Source organism: Lepidochelys olivacea, assembly GCF_965140295.1.
Source record: "Lepidochelys olivacea isolate rLepOli2 genome assembly, chromosome: 2".
NCBI classification, from domain to species: Eukaryota; Metazoa; Chordata; order Testudines; family Cheloniidae; genus Lepidochelys; species Lepidochelys olivacea.
This window is the reverse complement of record NC_140412.1, coordinates 186612654-186629716: the sequence shown is the minus strand read 5'-3', so window position 1 is coordinate 186629716 and position 17063 is coordinate 186612654. Positions and strand designations below refer to the sequence as shown.

At 47.8% G+C, this 17063-nt stretch overlaps 1 protein-coding gene and 1 long non-coding RNA gene across 4 annotated transcripts in view; one reads left to right on the top strand and one right to left on the bottom strand.

The window, feature by feature from the left end:
- Positions 1 to 302: 302 nt before the first annotated feature.
- On the top strand, positions 303 to 10152 carry LOC311515529 (uncharacterized protein T26G10.4-like). 2 transcript variants are annotated; one of them, XM_084618682.1, is made up of 2 exons: positions 303 to 1342; positions 8313 to 10152. In XM_084618682.1, exon 2 carries the CDS (start codon positions 8378 to 8380, stop codon positions 9443 to 9445), a length of 1068 nt encoding a protein of 355 aa, XP_084474808.1. In that variant the 5' UTR covers positions 303 to 1342; positions 8313 to 8377; the 3' UTR covers positions 9446 to 10152. The 2 variants fall into 2 exon arrangements, with proteins under 2 accessions (XP_084474808.1, XP_084474807.1); XM_084618681.1 differs by having other exon boundaries at positions 8286 to 10152.
- LOC311515531 overlaps positions 3861 to 17063 on the bottom strand; it is a 32474-nt gene continuing 19271 nt past the window's right edge. The window contains exons 2-3 of one of the 2 annotated variants that reach the window (XR_014710172.1): positions 13540 to 13705; positions 3861 to 4371 (exon numbers count right to left, since the gene is read on the bottom strand). This is a non-coding gene — a long non-coding RNA (uncharacterized lncRNA). Of the gene's footprint in view, positions 4372 to 12582; positions 12942 to 13539; positions 13706 to 17063 lie in introns of those variants that run through there. The other variant, XR_014710173.1, reaches the window with a different exon arrangement.

Genomic DNA, 17063 nt, shown 5'->3' with positions numbered 1-17063 from the left:
CGGACTCGCCCCGCAGCGGCCCTGGCGCGTCCTCTGCTCGGTCTTCGCTGAGAGGGTGGGGGGGCGGCAGCCGCGGCACCCCGCGGGCTCGCTCAGTCGCGTCTCCTGCCTGCGGCGGTTCCTCGGGCCCGTGGAAGGTTGCGGCCCCCGCCCCGGCCCGGCCCAGCCGGCGCCCGCCTCCGGGTGTCACTCACCCTCCGGGCCCCGCCCCGCTCCTCCCCGAGCCGCCGCCAGCTCCTCCGCGCCGCCGGGCTGCTCTCAGGGCGCGCGACCCGCCCGCGCGCACCCCTGCGACGGCGGCAGCTCCCAAGTACCGAGCCCGGCTCGCTCCCCGCGCCGCCGGCCGCCCGCGCGCCCTCCGCTGGCACAAGTCCAACCCACAGAAACCCGCGTGCGCGCGATACAGCGTCCCCTGCCTGACCTCCGCCTCTTTTCCCGCCTCGCGCGGCAGCGTGCGCACGCTCCGCCCTCTCCCCGCCTCGCGCGGCAGGGCGAGCGCGTGGTCTTGCGGCTCCACCTTTACAGCCGTCAGCAGGCGCATGCGCTTGTGGGCTGCTGAGCTTGCGACTGTTCGGCCACCACCTCCCCAGGCAGAGGAGCGAAGGTCCTTCCCTTTCGTTACGTGCCTCCGCAGGGCCTGTGTACCGCCCTTTTCCTCAATAATCAGCGGGCGGGCTGAGTCGGGGAAGAGAGAAATCGCGGAGGATAAAGCCGGCCGGACCGAGATGAAACGGTCTGAAAGCGGCCGTGGCTGTCAGGCAGTGCAGGAGACACCCCTGGGGAGGGGTCCTGCGGCTGCTTTAAAAGCCCCGGCGCGCAGCTAGCTTCCCTGCGGCAGCTGTGCGCTCATTGCTGCAGTCCCCTGGGGCCGGGCGGAGGCGTGATAAGAGGGCAGCGCACGCCAGCGAAAGGGGGGGCGGTAGCAGCAGCAGCAATCCCCCCCTCCCCCACCCTCCCATGGGCGAGCGGGGGACCGAGGGATAAGTTTGCATGAGCAGAGAGTCCCTCGAGAGGCGGGCTGAGTGAGCTGCACTCTGGCGGCCCTACCGCCGGCTCGGCGGACACGTTCTCCAGCCGCAAAGCCAAAGTCATGGAGCGCGGCCAGGGGTCAGATGGGGTCCAGACAGTCCCCTGGCCCCAGAGCTGAGATTTCCGCTCTCCACCACCGCCACCCTGGGGACGAGCAGCATTGCCGGCGGGGGGAAAAGAAACTACAAGGAAAAATCTGGGCCAGCCCCGGTGCCGGAGCAGTGCAAGCGGGGAGGTGACCCTGATGTTTTATGGATGCGGTGCAGTTGTCGCCCTGGCAGTCCCAGGATATTAGAGACGCAAGCTGGGTGAGGTAATACTAGTCCAAGAAAAGCTATTACCTCACCTTGTCTCACTGACGTTTTATATCAAACAGATTGCAGAGCTCTCTCCCCAGTGCTGATGGGCTCTCATCCCCTCCTTTTGTCGTTCTTTCCATCCAGCGGTTCTCAAACTTCCTTGCACTGCTACCCCCTTGTCGACCCCAGGAGGGGAGGCCCGCTGCCGTGGGGGGGATGCTGAAGTTCAAGGGCTTGTCTTCATCTCTAGGCTGGGGGGGGGGGCTATAACCCCCTGGGCTTTGGCTTCAGCTTTGGACAGTGGGGCTCAGGCTTCTGCTGCAAACCTGGGTCCCAGAAAGTCTAATACCAGCCCTGGTCACCCTATTAAAACAGGGTCTCAACTCACAGTTTGAGAACCGATAGCTAATTCCCTCCCAGTAGAACCCCACTGAAAGACAGGGGCATGGACACTTTTTTATTGGGTGGGAGGGGTGAGCATTAAAAAGTAATAAAAAAAAGAGCTGTTGCATATTGCTTTAATGAGTAAGTTTGTACCATGACTAAACTTGTCCACTTTATTAAAGTGAGATAAATGAATTTCTGTTCCAAACTCAGTGTTTCCTTTATTTATTAATGCAAACCATAGTCACTCCCCAACCCCGAGTTGTCTACACCCATAAGGATTGAAGGACACTCTCCCCTCCCGCCAAAAAAAAAGCAGGAATAAACATGACAGTTGCTGTCACCACATAGTTCACTCTGGTTATGGGTTCATTCCTATCCTTTGTCTGTCTTGTCTACTTCTATGGTACATTCTTTGGGGCAGAGGGTACAATGCCTAGCATAATGGTCCTCTGTTCTTGGTTGGTTGCTAAGCATGATCATCATAAACACAAATAAAAATAGGGTAAGTTCATTTGTTTAAATTAAAGCTGATTGTAATTCTAAATTTGAGAAGACTATGATCTCCCCATCAAAATAGCTTCACAGTTTCATGCGGTTTTAAGTAGCGCCTAATTTTGGTGTGACTGGGTGTTTGCTATCCTAGCTGTGGAGTTTGTATTAGCTAAGATTAACTAGGTTATGAAAACTTTTGGTGCAGTTTTTAAATTGCTTTTATTATAAATGAGCCTTGAGAGACTAATTGATAGGTGCATCTTATCAGTGGATAAAATAAATATACAAACAAGAAAAAAAAAAAAACAGCTCCTGAACTAGGATATTCCTCAGTGCAGTACTTGGGAGTTGTGAAGTTCCATAGTGCTACACATAATAAAGTAAGTAAAAATAGTACATTCCTTATTTTTTCCAGATGTTTTAAAAGATTAGATGACTAGATTTTGCTTAATTTTCCAAAAATGCACTGTTGGGCTACCACTACTTGTAGAATGTTTCAGTCCATCAGACAAATTTTTGGAAAAAGCAGAGTTTGAAACTCAACTTTCATTATAGTCTCACAGGAGCCAAGTTGTTTTCATAGCTGAAAGTATTAGCTTGCCTCCCAAGAGAAGCCTTCTGTGTTCAGTTTGTTCAGTTCAGGGCCCTGTGAAAGGGTCTCATTCTCAGTCAGGTGATTGTCATCTTTGAACTTGAATCTGCCTTTTGATATGCAAACTGTGGTAAAACCTGATGCATTTATGCATCCATGCAGCATAGCTTTTTTAGAAAATACTTGTCCCATGCACCTGAGTTCAAGATCAAATTCTCAGTCAGTCTTTCTTTTGGATTGGAGGTACAGATGAAGAACATTACTACAACAGCCAGAAGTTTAAAATCATTAGGTAAACCACACTAACCCTATGAGGTGGATTTCCAACCTGAATTGCACATCTATTCTCCTACTGTACCCACCCCCATCCCATACAAGTGTGTTACAGAACCACAGCATGTCCTAAAAAAAGGCAGAAAACGTATAGAAAAATATTCTGGGGGTGGGAACAGTAAATTTTGTACTCTTTCTTAGTTTGGGACAAGAGGGTTCTCCCTGAGGTACCACCTGGCACTGGGGTACCTCTGAGCCCCCCTGACCCAGCCTGAGCTCCCTTTTACACTGAGACAAGCTGCCAAGCTCTTTCCAGGCTCCAGACTGCACTTTCACCAGCACACATACAGGTAGGGACACACCCAGCTGCAGTTACATGCAGCCCCTATGACCAGCTACTGCATGGGAAGGCTCCAGCTATGGTATTTCCCAGCTACTCAGGCACGCACCCCCTCTGGAGTGTAAACCCAAAATTATACAGTCTTGCGCAGCACAGGGAACTGTACTGCGTAAGTCAGGAAATTCACGCCCCTCCCTCAATGTGGAGAAGAATATGCAACAATTTTCTGCCTGAGTTATGACTCCCACACACTGGTTTTAGAGAAAACAAAACCAAGTTTATTAACTACAAAAAAATAGATTAAGTGATAAGGAATAGCAAACAGATCAAGGCAAATAAACAAAAATCCCAAACTAAGCTTAATATACTTCATATATTGGATATGAATAGCAAACTCTCACCCTCAGTGATGATACAAGCAGGCTGTATATTCTTAAGGGGCACGCTGCACTTGTTTACAGCTTGGAATCTCCAGATGTTCCTTTTGCAGGCTAAAAATCCCTTTAGCCTGAGTCTAGCACTTCCCCCCAGTTCAGTCTTTGTTCCTCAGATGTTTCCAGGAGTCTTCTTGAGTGGGGGAAGTCAGTAAAGAACCCAAATGACATCACTCCCCTGCCTTCTAGAGCTTTTGCATATGGCAGGAACCCTTTGTTTCAGAACTTGGTTCCCATGCCAGCCAGTGAAAAAATACTGATATCCCAAGATGGAGTCCAGCACCAGGTGATCTGGTCACATGTCCCTGTAGTGCCACAGCAGCCATTACTTGGAGGCTGGTTGTAGCTTTCTCAGGAAGGCTCCCCAGGTGAGAGATAAGCTTCTCCTAAGGCTTATTGTTTTCCTAATGGCCCTTTAACTTCAATGGGCCCTTCCCAGCCAGCCATCTAGACTCAGAGCCTGTTGCCCAGAAGGAGCTACATGTGAAAGATAGGTTTCAGAGTAGGAGCCCTGTTAGTCTGTATCTGTAAAAAGAAAAGGAGTTCTTGTGGCACCTTAGAGACTAACATAGTCAATATTCATAACTTTGGATATACAAAGTATGCATGCATGCAAATAGAATAATCATTCAGCTAATCATAATCTTTCCAATGACATCTCACATAACTTATCTTGCATAAAATACATCATAACCATGCCATAATCATATAATATCACTGTGAAGAATATGGGGTGCAGTGTCACCCCTTGACACTGGGGTGCAGTATGACATCCAGTGTCAAGGGTGTTTCATACTTCATACTCAGTTTTATCATACTTTCCTTACTAGCAATAGATTAAGTAGCCTGAAACCTTGTGCAAACTAGCTCTTAAACTTCAACTCAGTCCTTCCATTGGGCCTGTCATAATCTTTCCAACAATCCAACTACTTCCATTGACATCCTGTCTCCTTTGACAAGCCAGGCAATTCCTTCCAACAAGCAGCCATTTACAGTACTTCTAACCCAGTCTATGAAAGAATCATTCTGTCATATTTAGGAAGAGCTTAGTCTTGATTCGGTAATACCAAATTAAAATCCTGATAATCTGTATTTGAAGGTGCTGACAGACGATAACTTAGAATCACTGTATTCGTAAATTTCTCATAATTTTAAGCAGATACAATACTTGACACTAAGCTTACAGTGATCTATGAGCATGTTTTCTTTTTCCCCCACTTTCCTCTCAGATTCATGAGCAATTGTGATGGTAACATACAAGAGTCTCTTACTCATAATGATGTGACAAACTGCTTATTTAATATCTCAGATGGTATCCTGGAAACATTTATCACATTCTTTTATTATTTTAGTTAGATAAAGCAAAGAGTACTATCTGAATTCAGGCATCCTTTCTCACCCTGATTTCATGATGTAAAGTACCATGGGAATATTGTGCTATTAGGTTTTAAGCAGAAATTAGTCAAGAGTTCTGCTTAAAAACTGACAGCATGATATGAGCCCATGTGATAGCCTCTCTCGGTAGCTTGAATGTATTCAGTAATACTTTTTACTCATCTCTGTATTTGATCTGTGTTTCTCTCATTGAGTACCATCTTACTTAGCAGCTTTTCCTACTAGTTGCTCTTTTCTTTCATCATTTGTAACAGGATAAAGTTGGATGACTTCAGACTATTTTATCTGTGTTGGAGATATTTAGTTTAAAAACACCGTTTGATATTCTCATTTTAAAATGAGGAGGGACATAATAGAGAATTGGTTAATGCTGTCTTGAGTATAATTTCAAAATCAATGTGCTAAGGAAAGTTCTTTGGATAGTGTTTCAAGCTAGTTAAAAGACTGCCAATTCCTTCACAAAATGTTCAGCATGAATTGAGCTGAAATTGTGTTTTCAACTGTTGATATATCATCACTAAGGGTTCATGCTCTGATTTCTAACTCCACCTTCTGAACAGAGGTTTACACCCTGCATGCCACCCAAATACCACAAAAGCACCTGTTTCAGTATTCAGAGTAACAGCCGTGTTAGTCTGTATTTGCAAAAAGAAAAGGAGTACTTGTGGCACCTTAGAGACTAACCAATTTATTTGAGCATGAGCTGTAGAAAGCTCATGCTCAAATAAATTGGTTAGTCTCTAAGGTGCCACAAGTACTTCTTTTCTTTTTGCTTCAGTATGGGGAAGGAAGGAGAAGAACCCTCCAACCGCACACCCCTAGTTGCCCCCTATTATCCCACACTGGAACCCATACTGGATGGGAACCATATCCTGAAAGAAATCTTTCCTGAACTCCCTCTTTTGGCCTTCAAACAACTACTCTTGAGGGCATTCTGCACCAAAAAATTAAAATTCTGCGCCCCGTACTTGAAAATTCTGCAGGTTTTATTTTTCAGTAAATTAATGCAGAGGCTTCAGCATGGCAGTGGGGAGCACAGGCCACTGGCTCCATAAAGGTGGGAGATCACCCTGCAGCCCCTCCACCCCTCACTGCCAGGGCACGGACTCAGTGGTGAGGTTGCACCTGACCCTGACACAGCACAAGGCCTGGGCCTGCCCCTCTGTGTACCGGGTGTGGGGCAGACAGGTTCAACCCGGCAGGATTCAAGTGCAGAGGGGCTCATTGTGGGGGGATCCAGGTGTGGGGTGAGAGGATTCTGTGTGGGACAATCTGGGTGCAGGCAGCGCAGTGTGGGGTCTAGGTGTGAGGGGATCTGGATGCACAGAGGCTTGTGCGTGTATGTGTGGAGGTTCTAGGTGCAATGGGACTGCAGGGGCTTCCAGGTGAAGGTGGTTGGGGCTCAGCAGAGGGGTCTGGGTGTGGGGGTATCAACAGGGGTGCTGGGGGAGTGGGGGTTTGGGTGCAGCTAGTTGGGGGTCAGTAGCATGGGGGTCTGGAAGTGGGGGCTCAGGGTGGTGCAGGGGGCTGGAACTTATCAGGGTCAGGTTTTGAGTGCAGGGAGCTCAGTGGGGGTCTGGAGGCACGGGATCTGTCCAGATGAAGGGGTTGAGGTTCAGTGGGGCTGGGGTTCAGGTGTGGAGGGCAAGGGGGTTTCTGAGTGTATGGGGTGAGGCTTGGCACCAGTGTCTGGGTACACAGGGATTGGGCAGATGGGGGAGCAGCTCCCTGTACAGTGACCCCTCCCCCCGCAGCTGAGGCGCAGTGGGGGCAGGAAGCAGGGCAGGATGCTGAGCTTCCTTGCAGGGGAAGAGAAAGTCCCATCCTCTCCTGCCTCCAGCCCAGCTGGGACTAGCAGCTGATCCCGGCTCAGGGTAGGAGCTACTGGCTGAGGTGTCCCCAGCTCTATGGTGATTTACCTCTCCACTGGCTGCTCCAGGTGCCTGAAATAATGTACCTGCGCAGCTAAGGAGTGGTGCGTGACTGCTCTGCCAGCTTCCCTGTCAGAAAGTCATTTTTCTGCAGGGAAGCAAAGAAATCTGCAGACGACAAGAATTCTGCGCATGTGCAGAATTCCCCCGGGAGTAACACCCGAACCTCTCCAAGCTCATCAGAAGCAAGCTCCCCCAGAATAGGACATACCAACTCAAAGTGGCACCAGGCCCTGTCAGAAAAACAGATGCAAAATCTGTAGATGCATCTCCACTACTACGGTGATTAGGGCTAAGATTTTGTCACTGATATTTTTAGTTAAAGTCAGGGAGAGGTCACAGACAATAAACCAAAATTCACAGAACCCCGTGACCTGTCCCTGACTTTTACTCAAAATATCCCTGCCAAAGTGGGGGCTGGGCAGCGGCTAGGGGACCCCCACCCCTGGTGGCTGGGCAGCTGCTGGGGTCCTCCTGCTGCCTGGTGGCTGTGAACTGCGGCGGTGGGGGTGGGGTGAGGCTGACAGCTCCAGCCCCGTTGCCCCAGGGCTGAAGTGAAAAATGTCACAGAGGTCTCTGGAAGTCACGGATTCCATGACTTCCGTGACAATCGTAGTCTTAAGGATGATCCATACCTCCCACAATATATTTTTCAAGATCCATGGATCCTACACATGCCTGTCACAACATGTAGTGTACCTCAGTTGGGGCATTTTATGCCCAATAACAACCATGTGAAACAAGGCAATCACTATGCTCTCAAAATGTAATCACACAGAAAAATGATAAGACAAAAATGCCATGTCACCTGTGGGTGAATACTTTTCACAAAATGGGCACTTGATATCTGACTTCTCAGTCCTCATCTTCGAAGGAAACCTGCACAACAGCTTAAAAAGATGAGCCTGAGAGATTCTCGTAACTTTGCTAGACACTAAAAATCATGAACTCAATAAAGACACTGGATTTATGGGTTATTACAACAATCTGTAACCTACTAACACTCCTTTGTCCTAGAACGGCAGAGGTGTTAACTGCCCACTTCCCTTAAATGGTCTCTTGCAACATGTGTTAACTCCTTATGCTAAACAATCTGTTCCACCTTGTATTTAGCTGTGACACTCTGAGTACCTTTCCCAGATCTGAAGAAGAGCTCTGTGTAACCCCTGGCAGAGGGGCAGGCCTACCGACATCTCAGCACACCGATGGGTTTCTGTGTCCAACAGACACCCGAGGACACCATCCAAGAGATCTTACAGGATGCCTCCAAGATCGACACCTCACTGCTAGCACCGTGGCAAAAGATAAACGCCCTGAACACCTTCCTGATCCCCCGCATCTCGTTTGTCCTAAGGGGATCCGCTGTGGCAAAGGTACCCCTCAACAAGGCAGACAAGATCATCCGGCAGCTGGTGAAGAAATGGTTATTCCTTCCCCAGAGAGCCAGCAACGAGCTAGTCTATATCACCCACAGGCATGGCGGTGCCAATGTCCCCTGCATGGGTGACCTGTGTGACATCGCGGTGATCACCCACGCCTTCCGCCTGCTGACATGTCCCGACGCCATGGTAAGGAGCATCGCAGCAAAAGCCCTCCATGACGCAACACAAAAGCGGATCAGTAGAGCCCCCTCCAACCAAGACACCGCCAGCTTCCTGAGCAGTTCCCTGGATGGTGAATTTGGCCGAGATGGGGGCAACATCGCTTCACTGTGGTCCCACGCCCGCAATACCACGCACCGCCTGGGGAAGCGCATCGGCTGCCGCTGGGAGTGGTGTGAGGAGCGCCAGGAGCTGGGAGTCCTGGTGCCGCAGATCAGGTCTGAGGACAACACCATCGTCACCCTGAGCGCCAGGGGCCTGCTGGAGAGGACCCTGAAGGCAGCCATCCACTCGCTGTACATAGAAGCCGTGAAGCATAAGCCAGACCAGGGAAAAGCCTTCGAACTCACCAGCAAGTGGGACACCAGCAACTACTTCCTCGCCGGGGGCGGCTTCACCCGCTTCGCCGACTGGCGGTTCATTCACCACGCCTGGCTCAACTGCGTCCCGCTCAACGGAGCCGTCTGCCACGGGAACCGAGACAAGCGTTGCAGGAAGTGTGGCTACTCCAACGAGACCCTGCCCCACGTCCTGTGCAGCTGCAAGCCCCACTCCAGAGCCTGGCAGCTGCGCCACAATGCCATCCAGAACCGCCTGGTGAAAGCCATCGCACCGCGCCTGGGGGAGGTCGCCGTGAACTGCGCCATCCCCGGTACCGACAGCCCGCTGTGACCCGACGTGGTCGTCACCAACAAGGCCCAGAAAAAGATCATCCTCGTCGACATCACAGTCCCCTTCGAGAACAGGACCCCGGCCTTCCGAGAAGCCCAAGCTCGGAAACTGGAAAAATACGCCCCTCTGGCCGACACCCTGAGAGCGAAGGGCTACGAGGTGCAGCTGGACGCCCTGATCGTCGGAGCCCTGGGCACTTGGGACCCCTGCAACGAGCGTGTGCTGTGGACCTGCGGGATCGGTAGACGCTACGCACAGCTCATGCGGCGCCTCATGGTCTTGGACACCATCCGATGGTCCAGGGACATCTACATCGAGCACATCACCAGCCACCGACAGTACCAGGAGGAGTGAGCCGGTACGACATTGTGTACCCACTGTGGGAAAGGGACTGAGAGGCTTTCCCCATTGGACCGTATGAACTGGAACCATAAACCCACTGAACATTAAATCCCACCAAATGAGGGTAGACCCATCCCCACCATCATATCCACTCACTATACTCCGCACCTGAACATAGCCGTTATGTGGATAACTTACCCCCATATCTCAATGTCTGTACTCTGACCGGTTAAACTTTTACCCCCAGTCAGGGAGATTGCAGATTATTATGTAATCCTTACTCCACCAGCTTCTAAATCGAATTTCGTACCCCTTGATAATCTGTACCTTATCCCCTGACAACCAGAAACTTCTATGCTTGAACTCTGTACCATTTCTTATTTCAACATTATCTTAATAAAATTATTAAATCTGAAAGCTTGTCTCTTCCACCAACAGAAATTGGTCCAATAAAAGATATTACCTCACTCACTTTGTCTCTTGAATTGAAACTCATATTATAGATGTTTTGACATTTTTGAACACGAATGCTTGCTTGTGAAATGTTCAAAAATTCAAACTTGTAGTCTGATATTTTTCCCCTGTTGCATTAAATAAATTTAATTTAAATATTTGGGGACAGATTAATATCTGGTATAACTCCCCTGTTTTCAGTGGATTACTTCATGCATGAATTTGGCCCTTAGTGTCAAACATTTTTAGACATGTACACAATTATAATGATACAAACTTGGTTTTGAGGTACCTTTAATTATTTGCTTTTCTGATTTCTCATATACATGTCAGATTCTTTTTACAATGGTTCAGGAAACTCTCATCACAAAGTTCTGGGTAAAGAAGAGCAATATACATTTGTTACAGACACAAATATATAGAGCAAAAAGAAAACAATGTCAAGTGGTTACTTGTTTATGAATTCACTCTGTTCTATCTTTACATATTCATTGTTCAGGGTATTGTATATGTAAATAATGCTGTGCATCACTTAGTTTACTGTGAGAAAAAGAAAAGGAGGACTTGTGGCACCTTAGAGACTAACAAATTTATTTGAGCATAAGCTTTTGTGAGCTACAGCTCACTTCATCTTACCTTGCATAATGACTTAGCCACTCCCAGTCTCTATTCAAGCCTAAGTTAATTGTATCCAATTTGCAAATTAATTCCAATTCAGCAGTCTCTCGCTGGAGTCTGGATTTGAAGTTTTTCTGTTGTAATATCGCAACTTTCATGTCTGTAATCGCGTGACCAGAGAGATTGAAGTGTTCTCCAACTGGTTTATGAATGTTATAATTCTTGCCATCTGATTTGTGTCCATTTATTCTTTTACGTAGAGACTGTCCAGTTTGACCAATGTACATGGCAGAGGGGCATTGCTGGCACATGATGGCATATATCACATTGGTAGATGTGCAGGTGAACGAGCCTCTGATAGCGTGGCTGATGTTATTAGGCCCTGTGATGGTGTCCCCTGAATAGATATGTGGGCACAGTTGGCAATGGGCTTTGTTGCAAGGATAAGTTCCTGGGTTAGTGGTTCTGTTGTGTGGTATGTGGTTGCTGGTGAGTATTTGCTTCAGGCTGGGGGGCTGTCTGTAGACAAGGACTGGCCTGTCTCCCAAGATTTGTGAGAGTGTTGGGTCGTCCTTCAGGATAGGTTGTAGATCCTTGATAATGCATTGGAGGGGTTTTAGTTGGGGGCTGAAGGTGACAGCTAGTGGCGTTCTGTTATTCTCTTTGTTAGGCCTGTCCTGTAGTCGGTGACTTGCGCTATATTGATGACATCTTCATCATCTGGACCCATGGAAAAGAAGCTCTTGAGGAATTCCACCATGATTTCAACAATTTCCATCCCACCATCAACCTCAGCCTGGTCCAGTCCACACAAGAGATCCACTTCCTGGACACTACAGTGCTAATAAATGATGGCCACATAAACACCACCCTATACCGGAAACCTACTGACCGCTATTCCTACCTACATGCCTCCAACTTTCACCCTGACCACACCACACGATCCATTGTCTACAGCCAAGCTCTGCGATACAACCGCATTTGCTCCAACCCCTCAGACAAACACCTACAAGATCTCTATCAAGCATTCTTACAACTACAATACCCGCCTGCGGAAGTCAAGAAACAGATTGATAGAGCCAGAAGAGTTCCCAGAAGTCACCTACTACAGGACAGGCCTAACAAAGAAAATAACAGAACACCATACACATTGTAAGGAGAGTGATCACTTTAGATAAGCTATTACCCACAGGAGAGTGGGTTTGTTTGGGGGGGGGGAAGAAAACCTGGATTTGTGCTGGAAATGGCCCACCTTGATTATCATACACATTGTAAGGAGAGTGATCACTTTAGTTAAACTATTACCAACAGGAGAGTGGGTGTGTGGAGGGGGAGGAGAAAACCTGGATTTGTGCTGGAAATGGCCCACCTTGATTATCATACACATTGTAAGGAGAGTGATCACTTTAGTTAAACTATTACCAACAGGAGAGTGGGTGTGTGGAGGGGGAGGAGAAAACCTGGATTTGTGCTGGAAATGGCCCACCTTGATTATCATACACATTGTAAGGAGAGTGATCACTTTACATAAGCTATTACCAGCAGGAGAGTGGGGTGGGGGGAGAGAAAACCTTTTGTAGTGATAAACACCCATTTTTTCATGATTTGTGTGTATATAAAAACAAACATCTTCTGTATTTTCCACAGTATGCATCCAATGAAGTGAGCTGTAGCTCACGAAAGCTTATGCTCAAATAAATTGGTTAGTCTCTAAGGTGCCACAAGTACTCCTTTTCTTTTTGTTTATATAGTGATTTTCCTTCATTGGGACTGATGAGTTTTGCACCATTATGCTGTAATCAATTGTTGTTTGACAAGTGCTTGTTTTCTTAAATTGTCCTTCTCATCGTTTATCTTGTTCTTTCATCAAGTCTCTCAGGGAGTTATCCCAGGCTGGTTTTGATCACAGCTATCTTGTCCCCATTGATAGGTGCCTGTCTCATCTTTAGAGTCGTCAATCTGCCTTCCTCAGACATTTCTATAGGGGTGCGTTGCAGCCTCCTGGTGCCCTTGCGTCTGTCTCCAGTGCTCCCTAGAACATCTGGTTCAGTGATGGCCTTCACACTTCTCTTAACACCCATTCCTCATTCACACACAAAACAGAATTAATTTACACAGAACATTTTGAACAGGAACATCAAATTACAATGCAGAAGACTTCACTCTAAATTAGACAAAATACAAACATAAAATCCTACTACTACAATCTGAGGGGTGAAAGGCACGAGCCAGTCAGTAGTCACTATGCGGCACAGCATTAGGGGAAGTTAAAAATTTCATCAAGGACTCCAGCAAAACCCCTATGCTTGCAAAAAGTATCATGGAATCTTTAACATCTATATCAGTTGTTCTCAAACTCCCCCGTCCCACCCCTGGACTGCTTTTGATAAAAGCACCATGTATTAAAAAAAAGTAATAATTAACTTTTTTTGTTCTATAAATAAAAGCACACAACTCATATTTTAATACCAGTAGTCTTACCTTTCGAATGCGATGATGGGGCTCTCTCCCCCATTGCGGCAGCCCCCAAGCTGGGAAGCAGGGGGCGGGTCTCTGCCCGGCAGCCACAGCCCTAGAGCTGGGGAAAGTTGCCTCTTTCTCTGGTGCCATAGTCCTGCACATTCTAAATTCCCCCCCACCCCGTCTTCTCACCCACTGCGCCCCCCCGGTCACCTCCTCACCTTACATGTCCATCTTCTCCAGGGTCCAGGCATCTGATTGGAGCCACTAATTAGATGGGCGGCCCTTCAGTCTCTTGTGTGTAGCTGTCAAGGTGTGCACCTTAGAGAGAACTATCCGGAGACCACCTGAATGAAGCTTGCGGACCTCAGTTTGAGAATCTCTGATCTATATAAAACATTCAGGATGTTAGTTTTTAAGGTCTTGCATACATCATTTGTACAGTATGTGATGACTAACATACAAAGTGATATGGGATTATACATTCTTAATTATGTATCTGCTGTTTTCTGAAACCAATGAGCGTGCATTAGCATGCATGATACTGATACTTATGCAGTTCTTGAAACAGAGTAGAGAGATTTATCCAACATGACCAAGTCTCCCCATTGCTGAGAAATAAGAGTGGCGGGGGAAGTGTGTGTGTAATCAGTCTTGTGGGCCAATACCATCGCTTTACTTGTTATACAGGGCCAGATTCTACAACCCTTGCTCACCTGAGTAATCTTTACAGGAACAGTACTGTTTGAGAAAGGATTACTCAGGTGAGCATGGGTTGCAGGATGAGTCCCAATGAGAGAAAAAGGTTTTTGCTCTAATTCTATTGTTGAAGCAATATATATATAATAAATTTAGCAGAATTTTGCTTTAAGCTTCATGTGCATTAACATCTTGCACTGAATTTAAGCTGACAGTGAATTCTTTGGGACTTACATAACTTTTATATTCTTTTCCTTGACGCTTTCAACATTCGTGTTCAATTTATCTGGCTGTATGAGAGCTCCCTCTACTGGCTACTGTAACTGTACAACTTTTACAGCCTGCATGGCAAAATGAGGGCAGAGTTTGACCTGCAGTCTATTACTGCTGTTGATGTAGGAGAATGAAAGAATCCAGTCAGAGTTTGCAGGGCTGGCAGTTGAAAGAAAAATAACCTTTTTGCTTGTAAATGCCTCATTTGACATGGAAACAGACAATAAACATGGACTCCCATGGCATTCAATGAGATTTCACAAAAGTGCAGTTAATTAGTCTTGTAACGGGAATTTAGTCAACAACTTTGTACACAAGATTGTATTATTTAATACAAACATTGCATTAGTCCCTAGAGGTCAACTAGATCATGGACCCATTTTACTAGGTGCTCCACAAACATAGTAAATGAAACAATCTCTGCGCTAAAGAGCTTTGTGTCCAGTTCACACTTTCAGCTGGGTTGGCTCCGCAGGACAAACAGGAGCTAATTGCAGTAAAAAACCTATTTTGTCATGGACATAATGTGGTAGGGCCTTCAATGCCTGGGCAGCCTAGGGGCTCGATCACTGGTTAGGGGGGACCTGCCCTCCTTTACCTTAGCTCCTGGCTCAAGAGTCCTGGGCCACTCTCACCCCTAGACAGGGGAGATGGATCTTGCTCCCAATCGTGGGGGGCATGGAGGAGACTCAGGACCTGTTGTCTGAGCTGCTCCCTACATAAGTCCTTTAGTTTGGGGCACGGCCCTGATAGTCTAGTTTCCCCACAGTTGGGGCTTGGCAGTAGATTCCCCTTTGCTGAGGAAGACTTGCTTGCTTGCAGTGGCTGCATTGGTAGGCAGGTTGCATCCCTGCCTTCAGCACACACAGAGAGAGCTCCTACCTCTTCACCAGCCAACCCCTGACTGACCCGGGCTCCCTTCTTTTCTCCCTCTTCCAGGCCTGGCATTGGCTGCAGGTATAATGGGGCGGGGCTAGCTGAACCCACAGGTTTTCTTTAACCCCTGCTGTGCCTGGCAGCCATCTCTCTGCTCCTTCACACATAAGCAGATGTGACTGAATACAGACAAGGGGCAGATCTGCTGAGTAAGAAAGTGCTATTTTTGCAGTCACTTTTCAGGGAAAAAACTCACTTTAAAATTCAGTTACATTAAGCTTGAGTGAAACCCACTTTACCCATGCAACCTCACTCTGTGTGGGAGAAGTACAGATGGGGAGGGGAAGTGAGAGTCACTCCCACCTCCTGGCCAGCAGTGTGATGCCACAGTGCCGGTGGACTGATGTAGCAGCCATAACTCATGGGAGCCCTTTGTGTAACACAGTGGGGGCACTGGGATTTACCTGAACACAAAATCCCGTGCCTCACCGCTGGCCCACACATATTGCTATACTTCCCTCTACTCAATGTCAGATAGTGCAGAGACAGTTTTTGCAGCTGGAGGAGGATCACAGGCTCTTAGCCCTCAGGTTCAATCCACAAAGGTAGTTAGGCACCTACATCATGTTTTTAGGCACCACTGCAATCCACAAAACTGCTTGGCAGCTACCTAAACCTGTAAGCACCTAAATTCACTGAATGCCTAAATTTTTCTGCCTCCTCTGGGCATGCCTACTGCTGCCTCCCTCCTCCCTAAGCCCCAGAGCAATTCGCAAACCAGGGAAGACAGGTGTTTGGACATATGTCATATGCAGGGGCCTGATCTAGTAGGTAGCAGATCAGACCCCTTGGGTAAGATCACACAAAACAGCCTGGGGCAAGAGACCCTTTCTTATAACCTTTAGCCAGTGGATAGGGTACTCACCCAGCATGTTGGAGGCCCTCAGTTCAAGTCCACCCTTCTCTTGAGGGGAACAAGGGATTTGAAAAGAGAATCGTTACCTCACAGGTGAATGCACTAACTACTAGGCTATAGAGTCATTCTAACTCTTTCTCTGGCCCAATTAATATTTAATTGTTAAATTAAAGTGAAACAAGTTCAACAGGAGACATTGCAGGAGATCTATATCAGACTATCTGGTAGTCCAGTGATTAGGGTACTCCCTGAATGGTAACAAATCCCTTCTCCCTCTTAGGAGGCACAGAACTTGAACTGGATGCCTCCTCCATCCACAATGAGTACCCTATCCATTAGGCTAGATGTTATAAGGGAGGACCTGCCTCCCTCCACACTGGGCTGTTTTGTTTCAGACTCTGCCCACAACTTAGGCAGCCAAATGCATACCTTCCCCCAGTTAATGGATTGCAAGCAGAGATAAGAGCTTCCCTGCAGCCAGATTTAGGTACCTATCTCTAAGAGAGGGGCGTGGCTTAGCACCCCCTCCCCCCCAGGGCAGCATCGCTTATTGGCTAGTTTAGGCAGCCCCCTGCCTAGCATGCTGGCTTTGTGGATATTAGAGAGACAAGGTGGGTGAGGTAATCTCCTTTATTGGACCAACTTCTGTTGATGAGAGAGACATGGTTTCAAACTTTGTGGATCACAGTCTAAGACACATATATTTCCCCATTCATTGTACAGAAGCGTAGGCATCTCACTCAAGTTTTGTGGATCAGAGTGTTGTTCTTGTGATCTAGTTGGTCAGGGGTGGGTAAATGTTTTGGCCCGAGGGCCACATCTGGGTATGAAAATTGTATGGTGGGCCATGAATACTTACAAAATTGGGGTTGCGGTGAGAAATGAGGAGTTCAAGGTGCGGGAGGGGGAACAGGACTGGGACGGGGGTTGGGGCGCAGTGGGTGTGGGAATGAGGGCTCTGACTGGGGGTGTGGGCTCTGG

What these genes read in the sequence shown, in the direction of transcription:
- LOC311515529 (XM_084618682.1), top strand. Translation starts at nt 8,378, where the DNA reads ATGGGTTTCTGTGTCCAACAGACACCCGAGGACACCATCCAAGAGATC.